This window comes from Pseudophryne corroboree, chromosome 7, assembly GCF_028390025.1.
Source record: "Pseudophryne corroboree isolate aPseCor3 chromosome 7, aPseCor3.hap2, whole genome shotgun sequence".
Taxonomy (NCBI): domain Eukaryota; kingdom Metazoa; phylum Chordata; class Amphibia; order Anura; family Myobatrachidae; genus Pseudophryne; species Pseudophryne corroboree.
Window position 1 is genome coordinate 64,033,113 of NC_086450.1, and position 20,342 is coordinate 64,053,454.

At 48.9% G+C, this 20,342-nt stretch overlaps 1 protein-coding gene across 1 annotated transcript in view; it reads left to right on the top strand.

The window, feature by feature from the left end:
* Positions 1-20,342, top strand: part of LOC134944569 (transient receptor potential cation channel subfamily M member 8-like) — a 145,593-nt gene that overhangs the window by 31,999 nt on the left and 93,252 nt on the right. Inside the window, exons 11-14 of the mRNA XM_063933238.1 lie at positions 2,894-3,175; positions 5,643-5,732; positions 7,197-7,326; positions 20,146-20,291. Coding sequence (XP_063789308.1) covers positions 2,894-3,175; positions 5,643-5,732; positions 7,197-7,326; positions 20,146-20,291 — 648 coding nt within the window. The remainder of the gene's footprint in view (positions 1-2,893; positions 3,176-5,642; positions 5,733-7,196; positions 7,327-20,145; positions 20,292-20,342) is intronic.

Here is a 20,342-nt window from a genome sequence, read left to right on the forward strand (position 1 = left end):
TACAAGAGCCCCTTGGCTCCAAGAGGGGCCCACACCGCACACCCTGCACCCGTTATTTGTAATACTTAACCTCCGGAATCTTGCAGCGAAGCAGCAGCGTTGTAGAAATCACTGGGAAAATGGTGCGGCGCCATTTTGACGGTGTTTCGCGCATGCACAGAAAACAATATCACTGGGAAAATGGCTGCCACGCCATTTTCCTGGAGATCTGCGCATGCTCTCTAGACTCTGGGACATTGCTAGGGTTCCCTAAGGACCCTTGTGACCAGAGTCACAACGCTGCCTCCTCTCTAGATACGCCCCTGGCGGTATGCTTAGGTGTATTAGTCAGGGCCGGCCCAAGCCTAAATTTTTTGGTAAGCGAATATAGATTTTGGGGCCCCCCATGGATGATGGAAAATATTATACACACAAAAGCTTAAAGCGCATTAAGCGAAATATGGGTGAAATCAACTGCCTACCACAAAGTTAAAACTTAAAGGGCAAAACCGCTAAATAAGTGTTTTCTAATTAATCTAACGTTTAAAAATTGGGGTCCTACCCGTCCTTTTCTGGGTCCTATTGGAATGAAGGTTCATATTAATCTTATTAATTATTCAGATATAAAAACAGACTTGACTTGGACAGTACAAAACTATTGCAAGGGGGAGGAGGGGGGGTGACATTGCTGCTGGGCTGTGTAACATACAGGACACTCTGCACCAGAGCTGTAGACATTTCGGTGCCCTTTTCGAAGAAAAAAAATTGGTGTTCCCCTCCCATATTTGAATTCAAGGACAGTGCGCGCCAAAGGCGCGCACCCAAAATTTAGGGACGTGGCTTCATGGGGAAAGAGCATGGCCACATAATAGTACCAATTCACATTACACCACACAGGTAGAGCACATTATATACACATTGCACCAGGTAGAGCACGTTACACACATTGCAACAGATAGAGAACGTTATACACATTGCACCAGGTAGAGCATGTTACACACATTGCACCAGGTAGAGCATGTTACACACATTGCAACAGATAGAGAACATTATACACATTGCACCAGGTAGAGCACATTATATACACATTGCACCAGGTAGAGCACGTTACACACATTGCAACAGATAGAGAACATTATACACATTGCACCAGGTAGAGCATGTTATACACATTACACCAGGTAGAGCATGTTACACACATTGCAACAGATAGAGAACATTATACACATTGCACCAGGTAGAGCATGTTACACACATTGCACCAGGTAGAGCATGTTACACACATTGCAACAGATAGAGAACATTATACACATTGCACCAGGTAGAGCATGTTACACACATTGCACCAGGTAGAGCATGTTATACACATTACACCACACAGGTAGAGCACGTTATACACATTGCACCAGGTAGAGCATGTTATACACATTGCACCAGGTAGAGCATGTTATACACATTACACCACACAGGTAGAGCACGTTATACACATTACACCAATAGAGCATGTTACACACATTGCACCAGGTAGAGCTCGTTACACACATTGCACCAGGTAGAGCATGTTATACACATTACACCACACAGGTAGAGCACGTTATACACATTGCACCAGGTAGAGCATGTTACACACATTGCACCAGGAAGAGCATGTTATACACATTACACCACACAGGTAGAGCACGTTATACACATTACACCAGTAGAGCATGTTACACACATTGCACCAGGTAGAGCACGTTACACACATTGCAACAGATAGAGAACATTATACACATTGCACCAGGTAGAGCATGTTACACACATTGCACCAGGTAGAGCACGTTATACACATTACACCACACAGGTAGAGCACGTTAAACACATTGCACCAGGTAGAGCATGTTACACACATTGCACCAGGTAGACCACGTTACACACATTGCACCAGGTAGAACATATATATATATATATATATATATACATATATATATCTATCCAGCACATCCATATAATGCAGAAGTAGACAAAAAGATATAGATGACCATAAAGTGCAAAGTCACAGCTTAAGTGGCAATGATTACAGCTACAGCAGCATATACTCATCATGTTGAAAATAGATGAAGCAGCCTCATCTTAAACTGATAGTCAGTGTATAGAGATAGATATTCTTTGTTTATTTAATTTTAACATATTACCAAAAAAACCCGCTTCTGGCTTACTTTTCCCTCTGCGTGGCTGCATACTGCCTCCATCCCCGAGCCGGCTCCTTGCTGCAGGTTGTGCGGCCACTGACTTAGAGCCGTCACAGAGTTTAATTCATTCCAAGGCCGCCGGCAGCCCAGCACAGCAGTGTGGCGCCGCCAGTATGACGGCTTTTAGTGGCCGCTGCTGCGGCGCAGCGGATCGGTGATTAATCACCGATCTGATCTCTGGCGTGTGATGGGGGAACCCTTTCAGGTAGGGGGGCCCAGGGATACGTGCCACCTCCTTAATCCGGCTCTGCAAACACAGCATAGGAGCTGGCGGGCTGGGAGCGTGGTGCAGGCTGCCGGCGCCCTCCACACTGTGGCGCCTTACTCCTTTGCGTAACCCGCGTAACGGGTGGGCCGGCCCTGGTATTAGTGGGCAGGTCTATGCTCCCAAGCATTTGTTAAAATATATTATTTGGCCTCACAGCTCTTTATTTAAATAAATAGCTGTGGCCCATTTGCCCAGACCTTTGTACATGCGCACAGGACTGGTACAGTGCAAGAGTCTACTTGGCACACATGCTGGCAAGATAGGGCGGAGGGCTTGCACGGCGACTGCATATTGGGCCACTCCTCTCTTGAACTACCCCTAATTATTACCTAACTGTATTTTTTTGCTGTTGATATTTTGTCCTGTCCTATAACCTTAGGTCATGTGTCCTTCTCCCTTCCTGTCTTTTAAACAGTCAGCTGACCTAGAGGACGCCATGTTTGCAGCGCTGGTGAAGGATAGGCCGAAGTTTGTGCGTCTTTTCCTGGAGAACGGCCTGAATCTACACAGGTTTCTGACCAGCGATATCTTCCATGAACTTTTTTCTCAACATTTTAATACCCAAGTATTTCGTAACCTGCATATTGCCAGACACTCTTCCAATGACTCTTTGCTCACCTTTGTCTGGAAGATGGTGCTGAGTTTCCAACGTAGCCGCAAAGGGGAAATGGATAACCGTGATGTCTCAGAGATTGAGGTAAGGGTATGGTGGCCATATGTCCAGTATTGCTTTGTATAAGGAGAACTATTGAGGTTTTCTGAGCTTTTCTGAAATTAAAATCATTTATTTAGTGTAGCGTTTATGTCCTGGAGATGTAATAGTGTAAACAGTCGCCTTGTTGCAAATGTTCCAGATGTAAAAATCTCCATTCCTTTTCCCTGAAATTGTGGCCATTTTCTCTTTCACAGTTCTAGGTACAGTTTCGTTCTTTATCTGTCCTTTTAAGTTGAACAATTAAATCCCACACTGTACATGTCAATGCAAACCGTTGCATCTATTGACTATCTCATCAAACTGTGGCTGTCCATCTATCATGTCAACATATATACATGTGCCTGATTGTGCTCGGGATTTTTAGCAGACTGCACATACCATATTAGAGCTCCTTACACACATTGCACCAGGTAGACCCTTATACACATTGCACCAGGTAGACCCTTATACACACTGCGACAGGTAGCCCATTATATACACTGTGACAGGTAGCCCCTTATACACATTGCACCATGTAGACCCTTATACACACTGCGACAGGTAGCCCCTTATATACACTGTGACAGGTAGCACCTTATACACATTGCACCAGGTAGATCCTTATACATATTGCACTTATTAAGTGCCCCCCTATGCAATGCCCTCATTAATAGTGCCCCCAGTAGTACTGCCCCTAGTGGTAATGTCCCTTGTAGATATGCTCCCTGCAGTTATGCCCCCTGTAGATGTGCTCACTGTAGTTATGCCCCCATAGTTATGCCCCCTGTAGTTATAACCCTTGTAGATATGCTCCCAGTAGTTATGCTTCCTGTAGTTATGTCCCCAGTAGATATGCCCCCATAGTTATGCCCCCTATAGATATGCTCCCAGTAGTTATGCCCCCTGTAGTTATGCCCTCTGTAGTTGTGCCCCCTGTAAATATGCCCCCAGTAGTTATGCCTCCTGTAGATGTGCCCCCAGTAGATGTGCCCCCTGTAGATGTGCCCTCTGTAGTTGTGCCCCCTGTAGTTGTGCCCCCTAGTAGCACCACTTATACACACACACAAAGAAAAACTCCACACACAGTACTCACCAGCCCCGCTCCTGCTTCCCGACCACTGCAGCCCTCGGTCTCTGGATGGCCACTCCTCGGATCAATGGGAGAGACGTCATGACGTCTCTCCCATAGCACCACACAGACATTAGAGGTCAATTATGACCTCTAGCATCTGACAATGGTGCCGGCTGCAGCGGGCGCCCACACAGCCCACGGCGCCTGCTGCAGCCGGGGTGCGATATGCGGGTGGGCGGCGGGCGCCTGCGCCCGCAGGCCACAGCACCCCTGGCACCCGTCCGGCTTGCCCGCGCCTAGATCCACTCCTGCCTCCTGCAGTGCAAGATGGTTTTGCCCAGCTGCTTGCATGTTTGGTTTGCTAACAAACCTGAATAACCCCCTATGAGCGATTCTGAAACAGATGCCACTTCTAACCTACGGCGGCATGGGCATTGCAAGTCGGCAACTGGTTTTCACACGTAGGAGAAGCACTGTCACATAGATGCATATGATTCAGACTATGGGTGGGTAATTGCATTAAACTTCCGAATGCTGGAGGTGTCCGGAATTTTTCCATGCGACTTAGAATCAGGCCTATTGTGTACAGGACTTTAAGTCCAGGATGTCTGCCATGGTGTGTGTTCTTTTAGAGCTGAAAAACAATTGTAATTCTTGTGAAAATTATAATCCACCTCTCTGAGTGGTTAATTAATTTTATTGATTTTTAAATGGTTATTAATGTATTTGCTTCACTCAGGGGCATACGTTCATCCCAGTCGCCCGGAGGCAAGTTAAAGTGTGGTGCCCCCTCCTCTTGCGGAGCTGCACCAGTGAATTGCCAGGGCTCCAGATCTGCCTGCAGCATGCAGAATCAGCATTCACCGGCGGGTCCCATTACATAGACCAGCTGCAGCAGTGGGTGCACCGTTGCTTGCTATAGCATAGGCTGAGCTGTACCACGCAGGAGCAGTTCTGTCCCCTATTGCAGATGTTTGCAGGGCTCCTGGGACAGAGCTGATTTACTCCGAAGCAGCAATGGGTCCATTAGAAGAGTAGCGGTCACACTTGGATCCCGCTGTGAACCACACAGGTGCCCCTTCAGGGCTTGGAGCCCGGAGGCAGGCGACTCCATTGCCTCTGGAAGTTACGTCCCTGGCTTCACTATTAATCCCTTTGCTATAAGATTTTTATTTTACAATGTCCATGCACAGTTGTATCAAAATGTCCCAGAGGCGTTGAGAAGACGGGAGCGCAAGCGGGTGATGTTATGTTCTGCTCCTGTTGTAATTAGTATGTCTTTAGTGTCTAAACTGTGCTCCTGACTCTTGTCCTATATAATGTATATTGGTTTGCTATAGTCTAAAACATGTATAAACCAGTAGCCAATATATTTAATTTTTCTTCTTAATCAATCAGGAATCAATAAAAAAACATCCTGTCCATGTTCTGTTCATATGGGCCATACTGCAGAACAAAAGGGAGCTGTCCAACGTAATCTGGGAGCAGGTAAAGGGTTCATGTTTTACATAATCAATAGACTCTATTCACTATCTCTCCCTCTCTCTCTCTCCCTCTCTCTATCTATATATATATATATAGATAGATAGATAGATAGATAGATAGATAGATAGATAGATAGATAGATAGATAATTAGATACAATTTCTCCTACCATATGGGATGGGACATAGGGGGCCATTCTGACCCAATCGCACGCTGCAGTTTATCGCAGCGGCGCGATCGGGTCAGAACTGCACATGCGCCGGTGCCGCAGTGCGGACTGTGTGGGGGGCAGGCCACAGTGGCTGCGTGACGTCTCACGCAGCCGCTGCGGGATGGGGAACGACGAGTAACTCCCGGCCAGCACGCTAAAGCTGCGTTAGCTGGGAGCTACTCCTAAAGTGCAAAAGCATCGCTGCTGTGCGATGCTTTTGCACTTCTGCGAGGGAGGGGAGCTGGCACTGACATGGGGGGCGGGATAGCCCTTTGCTGGGTGTCCCCCCGCATGTCTATGGACATGATCAACTCGGAATGACCCCCATAATGCAAAAAATTCCTTTGGGAAGCGTGTCCCCACTTGCCATGGTAAGGCTATAGTGCCTGAGTGTTTCTTTTTGATGCGTACTGTAACCTGATGATGCCTTCTTTTGTACAACCTTTGACTTTATTGCAATTTATGAATTTTTAGATTTTGGCCGGTATAAGCTATGTAATGTACCTGAATAGCTTATATCATTTCTCCAGTTGGTTGTGAAACATATTTCTTTGCTTTTTGCACACTACAAAATTCCATATTAATAATATAGATCATTAGTGCTCATAATTGTGTGTGTTTACATGACTTGGGCCCTCATTCCGAGTTGTTCGCTCGCTAGCTGTTTTTAGCAGCCGTGCAAACGCTATGCCGCCGCCCACTAGGAGTGTATCTTAGCTTAGCAGAAGTGCAAACGAAAGGATCGCAGAGCGGCTGCAAAAATATTTTCGAGCAGTTTCAGAGTAGCTCCAGACCTACTCAGCACTTGCGATCACTTCAGACCATTCAGTTCCTGTTTTGACGTCACTAACACGCCCTGCGTTCGGCCAGCCACGCCTGCATTTTTACGAGCACTCCCTGAAAACGGTCAGTTGACACTCAGAAACGCCCACTTCCTGTCAATCAGTCTGCGGCCAGCAGTGCGACTGAAAAGCATCGCTAGAGCTTGTGTAAAATACCATCAGCTGTTGTGAAAGTATGTAGCGCATGCGCATTGCGCCACATACGCATGCGCAGAAGTGCCGCTTTTTTTCCTAAACACTGCGCTGCCAATGAAAACAGCTAGCGAACAACTTGGAATGACCACCTTAGTTATTACCGCCACAAAAGTCTTTACAGTACTTACTACTAATTACAGTACTTACTACTAATCTATTTTTTTAAATATACTGTTGGAAATATCTTTAAAGATGCGATTGTCTTAATGTATTTCTCCAGACAAGAGGATGCACCCTGGCTGCGCTCGGTGCCAGCAAACTGCTAAAGAGCCTGGCGAAAGTAAAGGGTGATTTCAATGCTGCCGGGGAATCAGAGGAGATCGCCAATGAGTACGAAACCACAGCAGTCGGTAAGTTGTAAACTATCAACTAACTGTCAGCTCTGGTGCACAAGTCTTTATCATTATGTATATCACACTGTGTGTTACAATGCTGCTGAAACACTACAATGAGTAATAAAACCAAAAGAAGTACTATCTTCCTCCGCATGGTTTTGCAGTAGGTTTTCCCATCATGTTTTGAATTTGTTGTTGATTAACAGAAAACCAAACTGCTATAAAAGTCATTTGTATTATATGAAAAATACTTTTATTACATAAAGGACCTGATTAATTCTGTGCCACACACAACTCTGAAAAAATCTGTATAACTTCTGCGACCGGAATAGTAACGCAGTGTCCACCCTTATTCTCCGTCACATGGATCTCTGCTACTACACCCCAACCCCCTCCCCCTTCCCCACCAATCTTCTGCCCGCTACAACAGCAGTCATCACCGCTATTACCAGCACCTACACTTCCCCTATGCTAGGTGCAAGAGATAGTGTTGGCCGCCTATATTGGGAGGAAGGCATTCCATACCATTGGGCTGATTTACTAATAAAGGGGAAACTATTTCATCCAAGACTGTGGGGTACATTTACTAAGCAGTGATAACAGCGGAGAAGTGAGCCAGTGGAGATATTTCCCCATCAACCAATCAGCAGCTCTGTATCATTTTATAGTATGCAAATTATAGATGTTACTTCAGTGCTGATTGGTTGCCATGGGCAACTTCTCCACTGGCTCACTTCTCCGCTCTTATCACTGCTTAGTAAATGTACCCCTGTGACATAAATCTTCTGAAACTAAATATTTTCTTCCCCACACTAATGCAAGTAAGTGGGAGATACTGTGACTGAGATCTACTGTATAAGCGCACTGCTCTCCATTTACCTATACATAATTCTAACAGCAATCTGAGACCTTCGTCACGCTGTCTCAACTGATCCCTACACTATTCAATTCAAATATCTATTTACTCACTTTTAGCCTCATTCTGAGTTCTGCGCAAAGGGACTGGTTCTGCGTAAAGAATAGGAAGCCAGATTAACTACTTTATGCTAATACGAGATTCCGTTCAGAAACAGGCTTCCCTACCCCATACACACAACTCAGAATTGCACAGAGCTTTAGTGACATACCCCTAAAATTCCCCATGAGACATACCCCTTGTGTGTTGATGCCCAGCTTCAGCCCATTTCAAGCAAAGCAACTTCCGTCAGTGATCTGTCCAACTCAGAATTGGTTGTAGTTACGTAAAACTGTATAAACTGACTTCTGCACATGCTCTGTATGGTAAAACTCGCTGTTTGCATCCGTAAGGAGAGAGAATTGACTGCATAGGAAAGGAAAGAGTTAAACATCTGGGGAGGGGTGGACCTAGCTGTGAGGAAAGTACAGCCTTTTTAGGGGGAGGGTTTGATATATATAGGGAAGGTGAGGCCATCTTAGTTCTCTTGGTGGATTTGCTTTTAGGTGAGTGCTGCATTGCAGACAATTTTGTTTTTTCGTTCACTGTGCAAACAGAATAACAAAGTAACCCCCACCTTCTTGTAATACTCCTCCTCTCCACCTTCTTATTACCTGCTGCTATGGCTGCCCGCCCCCAGCGCGTTCTACGGGCCCCGGCTCGGTACCGTGGGTCAGACGGTCGAGCGGGCCCTGAGGATGCAGTGGGCAGCATGGGGGACGGGGCTCCGTCCCTCGGGGCCTCAGCAAACACGGACGCGGGCATCATAAGCAGGGCCCGGTCGGGCTCGCCACCGGGAGCCGAGTCGGTCACACCAACCGGGCGAGGGCGGCGTGGGGGACCAGGGGTCCCTGCAGGCCGCCCGAGGATTGACGGGCGGCGGCCGTCCCCTCCGGGAGCCGCCGAGTCCGGGATCGTGTCGGGCGCCCGCGGGCGCGCCGCGGGGGGCGCTCGGCGGTTTCAGGTCCTAGCCCTCCTCCCTTGCCACGGCCGAATGTTAGTGCCGGGCGGGGGGAGAGGACGGGAAGGGGAGCTGGCGGTCGCCGCGCGGGGCCTGTGCAGGAGCCTCGCGCGGCGGCCAAAGAGGAGACGCAGTCCGGGAGCCCGATGGCGGGAAGAGGTGGGACGCGCGCACGGGGTGCGCGCGCGCCCACGCTCGCTCCGGGCGGCGGCGGCCGCGCACGTGTGCGCACAGCGGCGCCGCCAACGCACCGGCCACCCCTTTTGACTCCCCGGATGCCGGAGTCCGGTAGGGGGAGGGGGCACGCAAGGGGGGTGCAGCGTGTGCCTCTGGTAGGCAGCGCTGGGCGCAGAGAGATGGAGCCAGGAGATGGGGCCACGGCAGGAACTGCAAGGGGTGACCGGGAGCAGCATGCGCGTGCGCACACCGGAGGTCGTGCGACGCGCGGGGTAACACGCGCGGGTGCACCGCGGGTCTCTTTGACTCCACACACCAGCCCTACAGAGGCGGGACGGAGCAGGTCCCGCAGGTGGAGGGGAGACAGGGAATGGGTCAGCGGCCGCAGGGCCGCGGCACGGGCCGCTGCGCACGACAGCGGGTCCTCCCCAGGACCGGGGGATTCTTCTGCTTCGTTGGGGAAGGAGGACGAAGGATCAGAAGTGGAGAGCGAATGGTCCGGCCGGGGGGCACTTGCCTTCACGTCGGAGCAGGAGGGGCCGGGTCCCCGGGTCACATCGGCCGGTCGGCGGGCGCGGGCTCGTGCCCAACCAAGGACCGGTGGTCCTTCGGGCGCCGTTGACGGGGGCCGCGGCACGCGGGATCCTCCCGGGGCCCTAGCGTCGGCTCTGGCCACGGTAGTAGAGGCTTTGGGGCCGTTAGCTGCAGTGGCTTCCCCTAGGGCGATGGCGGATTTCGGCCAGTCTGCAAGAGGCAGGGGGTCTGGCAAGCGGAGGGCCTCAGCGGCGCAGCGGGTGGCACGAGCCTGCCGAGAGCTGGGGGCCGCCGCTGCGGAGCTGGAGCTAGGTACGGACCGGGAACAGCAGGGGCGCGCGCTCACTGCGCATTCCACACGGGGGACCCGGCGTGCGCCGCAAGCATGGGCCGGGCCCTCCTCTGCTTTGTCTTCCACAGAGGGCCGAGAAGAAGGGGATTTGGCAGATTTCGTGGAGGACGATGAATGGGCTGAGGAGGATGAGGATTCCAGGTCGGAGAGGTCGATAGCATCCGGTGAGTTGGTACAGTCTATATCAATTTCCCCCACGAGCTCGAGTTCGCATAGCTCTTCGTCTTCCTCCTCTTCCTCTTCTTTATCGTCGCAAGCGTCCGACGTAGACAGTACTTCTAGGGCAAGGAAGAAGGCGGCAAAATTTGCCAAGCGGGCAGCAAAACAGCAGAAGAGGCGTAAGCGGCGCAAGCGAGTTAGTGAGGAAGAGCGTAGGGCAAAAAAGCGGCGCGATCTGCCTGGGGTAGTGCGCTGCGAGTACACCGCAGTTATGCGGGGGCTGCGAGACAGCTGCCGCAAGAAGATACGTAGGGGTGACTTCGTGGACTTATTCGTTTTGACTAAGGCCATGAAGAAGGATTACAAAGCGGCGGCCGCTAAGAAGGGCATGGGGACAGAGGTTTTCCGGTCTTTTGATAATTGGCTGGCCGGTTTCTGGGTCTTTGCGGCATGCTATTTAGAGGATAGGCCGGAAGAGCACATGAATATTATCCGGTACCTGCATCTCGTGCACGACATGCAGCGCACATCCTCGGGCTCGGAATGGCGCCGGTATGACCAAGAGTTTCGGGAGAAACAGGACGGGCTACGGGTCATGGATTTTGGGTTCAAGGACGTGGAGGTCTGGCTCAAAGTGACCCGGGCATCACAGCAGGAGGAAGAACCCCAGAAACAGGGAGCAGGTGGGCGTCGCGCAGGGTCATCAGCCCAGGGGGCGGGCGCGGACGGGGGATTTGCCAGGACAGGCGGATTGGCCGTTCGCGTGGGCGGGCGGTCTGCCCCACGAGGGAAATGCTTCGCTTTTAACAGCGGAGCATGTTCCTTTGGCAAGCAGTGTCGTTTTCGTCACTCCTGCCAGCAGTGTGGAGGAGCCCACCCAGCCTCCTCTTGTTTCAAAGGTGGTCGACAGGGAAATCGGGGAAAACAAGCGTACCCTAAGCAGGCCACGAGCGGGGCCGCTCGGCAGAGCCCCAACGCCAGTTAAGCTGGAAACGATGGGCAAGTGGTTGGATCTGTATCCAAATAAAAGGGATGCAAAATTTTTGTTAGACGGTTTTAAGTTTGGTTTTCGCTTGCCTGTTGCGAGCGAAGTGTCCGTGCGCGCGCAGAGGAACCTCCAGTCTGCCCGAGCTTTGCCGACTGTGCTGCGGGTGAAAGTGGATAAGGAGGTCAGGTTGGGCAGGATGGAGGGGCCGTTTAGGTCACCCCCGGTGGATGACTTGGTCATCTCCCCGGTCGGGGTGGTACCGAAGAAGACTCCAGGCGCTTTTCGGCTCATCCAGCATCTTTCTTACCCGCCGGGGGCATCGGTCAACGACGCAATACCACCGGCTCATTGCTCGGTGGTGTATCAGTCATTTGACGAGGCGCTAGAGATGGTCCGCAGCTACGGGAGCGGGGCCCTCATGGCTAAGATTGATGTTGAATCAGCCTTTAGATTACTGCCATTGCATCCGGACTCATTCCGTTTTATGGGTTTCCGGATTGGGACGGAGTATTTCATCGACAAATGTCTGCCGATGGGATGTTCCGTTTCATGCTCATTTTTCGAGCGCTTTAGCACGTTTCTTCATTGGTGCGTGGAGTCTGCGTCAGGCGGTCACGGGGTTGCCCATTACCTCGATGATTTCCTGTGTGCGGGCCCGGCTAATGACGCAAGGTGCGGCGACTTGCTGTTTAGCACCCGGGCTCTTTTTTACCACTTCGGGGTTCCTGTAGCCAGGGACAAAACGGAGGGTCCGGACTCCTGCCTATCATTTTTAGGGATTGAAATTGACAATGTGGCGGGAGAGTGTCGCCTGCCCCGGGACAAAGTGTCGAAGCTCCGTGAAACCATTTGCCGGTTCAACGGCTCGCGTAAAGTTACGCTGCGGCAGGCGCAGTCCTTGCTGGGCATGCTGAACTTTGCTTGTCGGGTAATACCGATGGGCAGGGTTTTCTGCCGGAAGCTCGAAAGGGCGACGGCGGGGTGTGCCAGGCCTCATCATTTCGTGCGATTGTCCTCTGAATTAAAAAGGGATTTGGCCGTCTGGGCTTCGTTCCTGGAGGATTTCAACGGAGTGAGCATATGGCAAGCGCCAGCCGTAGACAGCGAGCGGTTGCAGCTGTTTACTGATGCTGCAGGTGCCTTTGGATTCGGTTGTTTTTTGGAGGGATCGTGGTGTGCGGCATCCTGGCCGACAACCTGGCATAGCGAGGGTCTTACAAAAGATCTGGTGCTGCTGGAGCATTTTCCCATTATGGTAGCGTTGGAGGTCTGGGGCGACCGGTTGGCTAACCGCAGCATATTGTTTAGATGCGATAATCTGGGCGTGGTGCATGCGATTAATAACCAGAGGGCGAAATCGCTGGTGGTTCTGCGGGTGCTCGGGCAATTGCTTTTGACGTGCTTGCGTAGGAACCTATGGTTCCGGGCACAACACGTGCCCGGTTTGGAGAACGGAATTGCAGACGCTTTGTCGCGTGGACAGTGGGAGAGATTTTGGGTTTTGGCACCCGAGGCCGAGGAGCAAGGTTTTCACTGTCCCGGTTATGTTTGGCAGGTGATCGGGCCGGACTGGAGGGTCTAGCGTTGCGGTCAGTCGCGCCAGCCACGCTCAAGGCTTACGGACAAGCTTGGAGCGAGTGGGAGGAGTTTGTCCAAAGTCGTCAGCATCAAGGTAAGAGCAAGCATCGGCTGATGCTTTCTTTTATTTGGCAGCTTTACGTTTCCGGTAGGTCCCGAGCGGTGGTATCACGGTACTTGGCTGGCGTCTCATTTTTCTGCAAGCTGCGAGGCGTCCCTGATGTAACAAAAAGCGAGGTTCTGCGGAAGGCAATGAAAGGATGGGTGCGAGTTGCGCCGACGCCACCAGATAGGAGGCGGCCCATCGATGCGGCCTTGTTGCCGGCCGTCATCGCGGCGGTGGGGCGAGTCGCGTCGTCCAGGTTTGAGACGCTTTTGTTCAGTTTGGCGTTCTCAATGGCTTACCATGGGGCCTTTCGGGTTTCGGAGTTGGTAGCGCCTTCCAAGAGAGCAGATTCGCGCATGCTGGTCGGAGACGTTGTAGTGGGTGAGAGGTCCTTGCTGTGCAGATTGCGGCGCTCTAAGACGGACCAAGTGGGGAGAGGGCGCTGGGTCACTATGGTTCCAGCGCTAGAGGAGAGCGTTTGCCCAGTGGGTCTGGCAATGCAATATGTGGTGGTGCGACCCATTAAATAGGGGTCATGGCTATTGCATTATGACGGGCTGCCAGTCACGAAATACCAGTTCCGTTGGATGCTGGGTCGTTGTTTGGCGGGCTTGGGCCTCCCACCCGCTGCTTTCGGTACCCATTCCTTTCGAATAGGCGCGGCGACGTCGGCTGCTGCGGCGGGTTTTTCCAGAACTGAGATCCAGGCGGTGGGGCGATGGAAGTCGTCAAGTTATAGACGATACATTCGCCCCGTCACGTGAGAAGTCGGTTTGCACCTAGTGCTTTGTTTATTTGCAATGTATTATGTTGTTCCAGTTCTGTGATTTTATGGTGTTGTGCGTTTGTTGGTGTTCCCCCCTTTTTATCCTACTCAGGGATTAGCTACTCGCCGTTGCTGACATGAGTCGGCAGCGGGGGTCTGGAGTTATTTTGCGATTTTTTGCCTGACTTGACGGACTGAATTCTAATCTACAATTCGGCTAATCTGGTCTAATCAGAGTCCCTCAGCAGGTCTTTACGCTTTCACCTCCAGCTGAGTTATTACATGTGTTTCCCATTTTATACCCCCCCCCCCCTCCCTCCCTGTTTTATTTTGTTTGTTTTATTTGATCTTTCCCCTTTGTGTCTTTAATTGCGCTTTAAATTGGCAACGAAGCATGGTGCAGTTCGGCTAGGCCGTGACTGCTGCAATAGCGAGATCTAAAGTTTTTCTTTTTGGCAGATCCTTCAGTATAAACAATTAATAAGCCTCTTAGTAATCAATTTTACCCCTCTTTTCCCCTTCAGGATAGTTTGACGACAATTTGGCCATTTGGGTGGTTGGCCACTCTTACATTTACTGGGCGGCCAGGTTTGTGGCCTCGGAAGGGGCTCAGGCATTGCTTGGAGCACAGGGTGTCAGATGGCTTGGCTGGCGAGGAATGATGTGGGGTGAGCTGAGGAGTAGGTTAGTGAGTCAGGCCAGCAAGCATGGAGTCCCTAGGGTCTTGGTTGTCCATCTAGGTGGCAACGACCTGGGGAAGAGGACATCCTTGGATCTGCGGTGGGCCATGATACATGATCTGGCAAGTGTGGCCGCAACATGGACCAATTGTGTGTTGGTTTTTTCAATGATGGTGCCAAGATTGTGTTGGAGGGGTGTGGCGGATGGGCGCCAGATTGACGAGGCCCGGAAAAAGGTGAACGGGGCGGTGGCAAAGTGGGTGCTGTCCCACGGAGGGAGGGTGGTTCGCCACCCGAGGATTCGGTTCAGAGACAGCCACCTTTTCCGGCATGATGGAGTACATCTATCCAATGAGGGGATGATGTTTTTTCTGGAGGATCTAGGTTTCGCTTTGCAGGAGTTAGGGTAGTTTTATGGTGGCGGTGCGAAAGACTTTGGGGATGAGTCTTTCGCTGTTGGCGGAAAAGAACGGCAGTTTTGTATTGTAGGGAAAACTGTAGTGTTTTACAGTTTGTTGTGGTTTAGGTGCACTCACCTCCATCGACTTATGGCCGCTTGACCACCCGTCCGGGAAGGCAGCGGCAGGGCACCCAGGAGCGGTGGGTAGTCACTGTGGGGGTTGAGTTGTCACCTATTACCGGTTTATGATAAGTTTTAGTAAATTTATAGCGTTAGTTATTTAAGGTTAATTTAGGTTAATTGAGCCGTTCTTTTGGGCCGCCACCATATGCCGGCTGGAGCGGCATATTAAATTAATTTCTTTATTACAGGTTTGCTAATGGATAGGGACAAATGAATAGCTAGCAATTTTCTGCCAAAATTCAAGTCTCCGTGTCGTTATTTCTGGTTCTAGGTTATGAATGCTTTACTTTCAAAGAAAGGGGTCCACCAAATATCACTAGGATGTTTAGGAGAGAGAATTGACTGCATAGGAAAGGAAAGAGTTAAACATCTGGGGAGGGGTGGACCTAGCTGTTAGGAAAGTACAGCCTTTTTAGGGGGAGGGTTTGATATATATAGGGAAGGTGAGGCCATCTTAGTTCTCTTGGTGGATTTGCTTTCCCACCCTCCCGCCCTGGTAGTAGGAAATTCTGGCACGTGGTGCTTTGGCGTTAAGTTGTTGGCTGGTTTATCGTTGGCTATTTATTGGCGGAAAAGAACGGCAGTTTTGTATTGTAGGGAAAACTGTAGTGTTTTACAGTTTGTTGTGGTTTAGGTGCACTCACCTCCATCGACTTATGGCCGCTTGACCACCCGTCCGGGAAGGCAGCGGCAGGGCACCCAGGAGCGGTGGGTAGTCACTGTGGGGGTTGAGTTGTCACCTATTACCGGTTTATGATAAGTTTTAGTAAATTTATAGGGTTAGTTATTTAAGGTTAATTTAGGTTAATTGAGCCGTTCTTTTGGGCCGCCACCATATGCCGGCTGGAGCGGCATATTAAATTAATTTCTTTATTACAGGTTTGCTAATGGATAGGGACAAATAAATAGCTAGCAATTTTCTGCCAAAATTCAAGTCTCCGTGTCGTTATTTCTGGTTCTAGGTTATGAATGCTTTACTTTCAAAGAAAGGGGTCCACCAAATATCACTAAGATGTTTATAGAAGATACGTCTGATTCAGAATAGTTTGGGCAGTGGCACACTTATTCCTATATAAATCCTGTTCCCTGCTCATATAGTCTCTCTTGTTCCAAGGTTTTATTGGAACTATGCATTGAATCAGTGGTAACATACCTAATACCCAAAGGATCACTCACCAGCTCTGTGTATCTGGAGCTAATGTTCTGTAATTGTTCCCTGGCTAAATGAAATATTGATGTACAATGGATGCTAATGAAATGAGCAATGAGAGTATAGGAGATTAATATTTCATGCCAGTCTTTCTGTACGATAGGAAGATAGGTATTCCAAGTTACAGAGCGTGCTCAATGTACTGTATATAACCATAGCAGTGAATTATTACTAATTATAATATTTAGAATGATGTTGTTTAGAATACACTTTCCATGTAAAAATATAGTAGCCATATTAAAATGAAGATTAGTTTTACCCCAAATGTAACCAATAAATAGGGAACAGCTGAAACAAGAGGAGCGAGCGTGGCTCGCAATGGAGACTGGGAAAGTTGTGAGCTTGTGTTAGTGTGAGTTGTATAAGTGGGAGCAGAGTAAGTGCTAATAAACAGATGGGGTTTTCAGAGAGAGTTTACAGATTTAAATGCTGTAGGAGAGTCTGATTGGATTTCACGAGTAGGTAGTGGCATGGAAAAGTCTCTGTACGTGGGTGTGAGATGAGGTTGCCAGTGGCGACATAAGGTTTCGGCCAGTGGTAGATATAAGCCGATATGGCATAGTTTTGAAGCATTTAACCACTTGCCTGGTATGGTTACATCAGATGCGACTTCACCAGTATGGGCTTCCCTGACATGTGACCTGTTAGATATGCCCACTGGGCTGCTGCAGGAAAATAAACTTCCAGCACAGTAGCGTAATTATAAATTTTGCTTCCCCCTGCCAAAAAAGTTTCTGGTGACCCCAACCTGCACCCATTGCCATGTGAAAAGTAAATAATTTGGCGCACGCGCTTCAAAAAGAGGGTGTACCCTCACTTCAAAGGGCGTTGCAATGCAGGAAAAGACTACCTTATACCCCATGTTTTGAAACCTGCAAGCCCCGACATTGGCCACCACAGGAAAAAAAAAATCCTGATTCATGTCCCTTACATTATTTGTCATTTTCCTCCTTATAGTAATGCCCCCTACACAAAATGACAGACACCGTAATGCCATTACACATTATGCCACATACCATAATGCCCATTACACATTATGCCACACACCATAATGCCCATTACACATTATGCCACACACCATAATGCCCATTACACAATATGCCACACACCATAATGTCCATTATGCCAGACACTGTAATGCACCTGACTCATTATACCACACACCGTAATGCCCATTACACATTATGCCACACACCGTAATGCCTGTGACACACTATGCCACACACCATAATGCCCATTACACATTATGCCACACACCGTAATGCCTGTGACACACTATGCCACACACCATAATGCCCATTACACATTATGCCACACACCGTAATGCCTGTGACACACTATGCCACACACCATAATGCCCATTACACATTATGCCACACACCATAATGCCTGTGACACACTATGCCACACACCATAATGCCCATTACACATTATGCCCCACAGTAAGGCTTCTAATTACTTTTAAATTACCTGCGTGCTGCCAGGGGTTTCATGCTCTGGGTTCCACACTTATTGCCAGGGGTTTCATGCTCATTGTCAGGAGTTTCATGCTCTGGGTTCCATGCTTGTTGCCAGGGGTGTAATGCTCATTGCCAGGAGTGTCATGCTCATTGTTATGGGTTTCATGGCAGAATATGCAGCTTTGCAGAGAGCTGCATCCTCACCCAGTGGTGCCAGTGCTGAGTGTTCCCGTCACTTCTGGGTAACACTTTAGCACTGTGCTCCCCGTCAGACACTAGAGGTCAAGTAGAACCTCTAGCATCTGTCTCCTGCGGGGCGGCAGCCATTTTTGGAAGGACATTTTAAGCAGATTTACATGTGGATGACTAGTCCGCATGGGAATCTGCTAGTGATGAGCGAGGTTCGGTTTTACTCGGTTTTACTCGGTTTTACTCGGTTCTCAAAACGGCATCTTATTGGCTATCCAAAACACGTGACATCCGTGAGCCAATAAGATGCCGTTTTGAGAACCGAGTAAAACCGAGTAAAACCGAGTAAAACCGAATCCGCTCATCACTAGAATCTGCATAAACAGCGTTGGAACCCCCAAGCCCAGAACCCCCAAGCCACCGCGATGGCTGTAGCTATGCCAGTGTTTCAGCAGCTGTCAATCTCAGAGGGACCTCCTAGGCCCCTCTGTTTCTTTGTTCCCACCCCCAGTGCCTGCATGCAGCCAGTCACTGGTGATCAGGCAGCCGTGCAGAAATATTTTCACGCTGTGCATGCTATAGAACTGGGTCGTTCTGGGATGTTCTCACATAAGACATGACTTGATATATCCTTATGACAATTTAAGTAATTTATAATGTCGATACCAACTTGTGGTTAAGTAATTTTTTATGGGCTGTAAGTGCCGCACATCTCTTTTATATATATATATATATATATATATATATATATATATATAAAAATAAGAGAACCAAAGGGCGCTAGGGCTTCAAATGTGATTGCCCACAAAAAAGTCCAAATAAACTGTCTCAATGACAAGTGTCCAAATGTATACAGTAACTGTGTTCTTAAAGGACTTCATTGAAATACCGACCTCGGATCATTGTTAGATGAAACTTTAGACCAACGTTTGATTATATTCCGGCAAGTATTTATCTGGATGATACCCTCACACCAGAATAGACACACAGAAAGAGGCACAGAAGGCCTTCAATGAATAGAACATCTGATATTTATTTATGATATTCCGTAAAATATATGTACAACAAAAATTTTGCATCATAAAATAAGGTGTTTTAAATGGAACCAATGCTACACCAGAACAGATATAATGATGTGCCACCAACCACCCAAGGGTGTGAGCTCAGTGGTGGAAGCTCTCAATGCAAACAATGGGTCCAAGCACCTTTAAATCCTACGCATTTCGTCCTATACACAGGACTTCTTCAGGGGTAACATCAAGGTATAAAAAAAAGGGTGGATATCTGAAATTCCCACCAGTAAAGCTGTCCTTAAACAGGTCTATATAGGCAAGGCACACTAGTGGCTACAAGTTCCACCAGCTAGGGAAACTGCCTTTAGGCAATAAACAATAATAAGGCCACAAAGTTGTATCTAGGATGGGATAATCCCTAATGGTGACCACTGGTAAAGCACATTCCTAGAGTAGGCATTCCCAACCGCGGTCCTCAAGGCACACCAACATTGCAGGTTTTAGTGATATCCAGGCTTCAGCACAGATGGTTAAATCAAAATAACTAAGGTACTAATTAAATCACCTGTGTTCAAGCCTGGATATCACTAAAACCAGGACTGTTAGTGTGCCTTGAGGACCGAGGTTGGGAAACACTGCCTTAGAGGATCACAGGACACAGAGAGATCCTTCTGAGGGTATATATACCAGTGGAGATCCTATTCCATCTTCTGACTGCAGTGGAACTGAGACCGTCAGTCACATAACTACATCCCATCAGGATTAGGGTTGTTAGAGACCCATCTGATGAGGACACTGTGATGTGGTAGGTGGGCCGCCTTTTTTGGCCAAAAATTGTTCTAGAATCTCAATTATACTCCATGTTAAATTGTATAGTTTATTATACTTATTTAGATGATCAATATTCTTAGTGCTTAGAGTGTGCACCTACATTTTTTTCTTTTTTTTTCTGTGTAGCACTACAAGTCTCAACAAGGTAGAACCTTTTATGTTTAAAATTAGGGTATACAGTCCAGATCTCTCTTTAATATGTAATAATTATATTAAATGAAAGCTCGGAATTGCCTATTACATGAACACATGTAGCGTGAACGCTGTGACTATAACTATGTTATTGGTCTAGAGCTATTCACGGAGTGTTACAGCAGCGACGAGGACCTGGCGGAAAGGCTGCTGATCTATTCTTGTGAGGCCTGGGGTAAGAGTAACTGCCTAGATATGGCAGCGGAAGCAGATGACCAGCAGTTCATAGCACAGCCAGGAGTGCAGGTAAGACACACATCACACAAGGCCTGTCAGAAAAATGTTACTACTACAGCT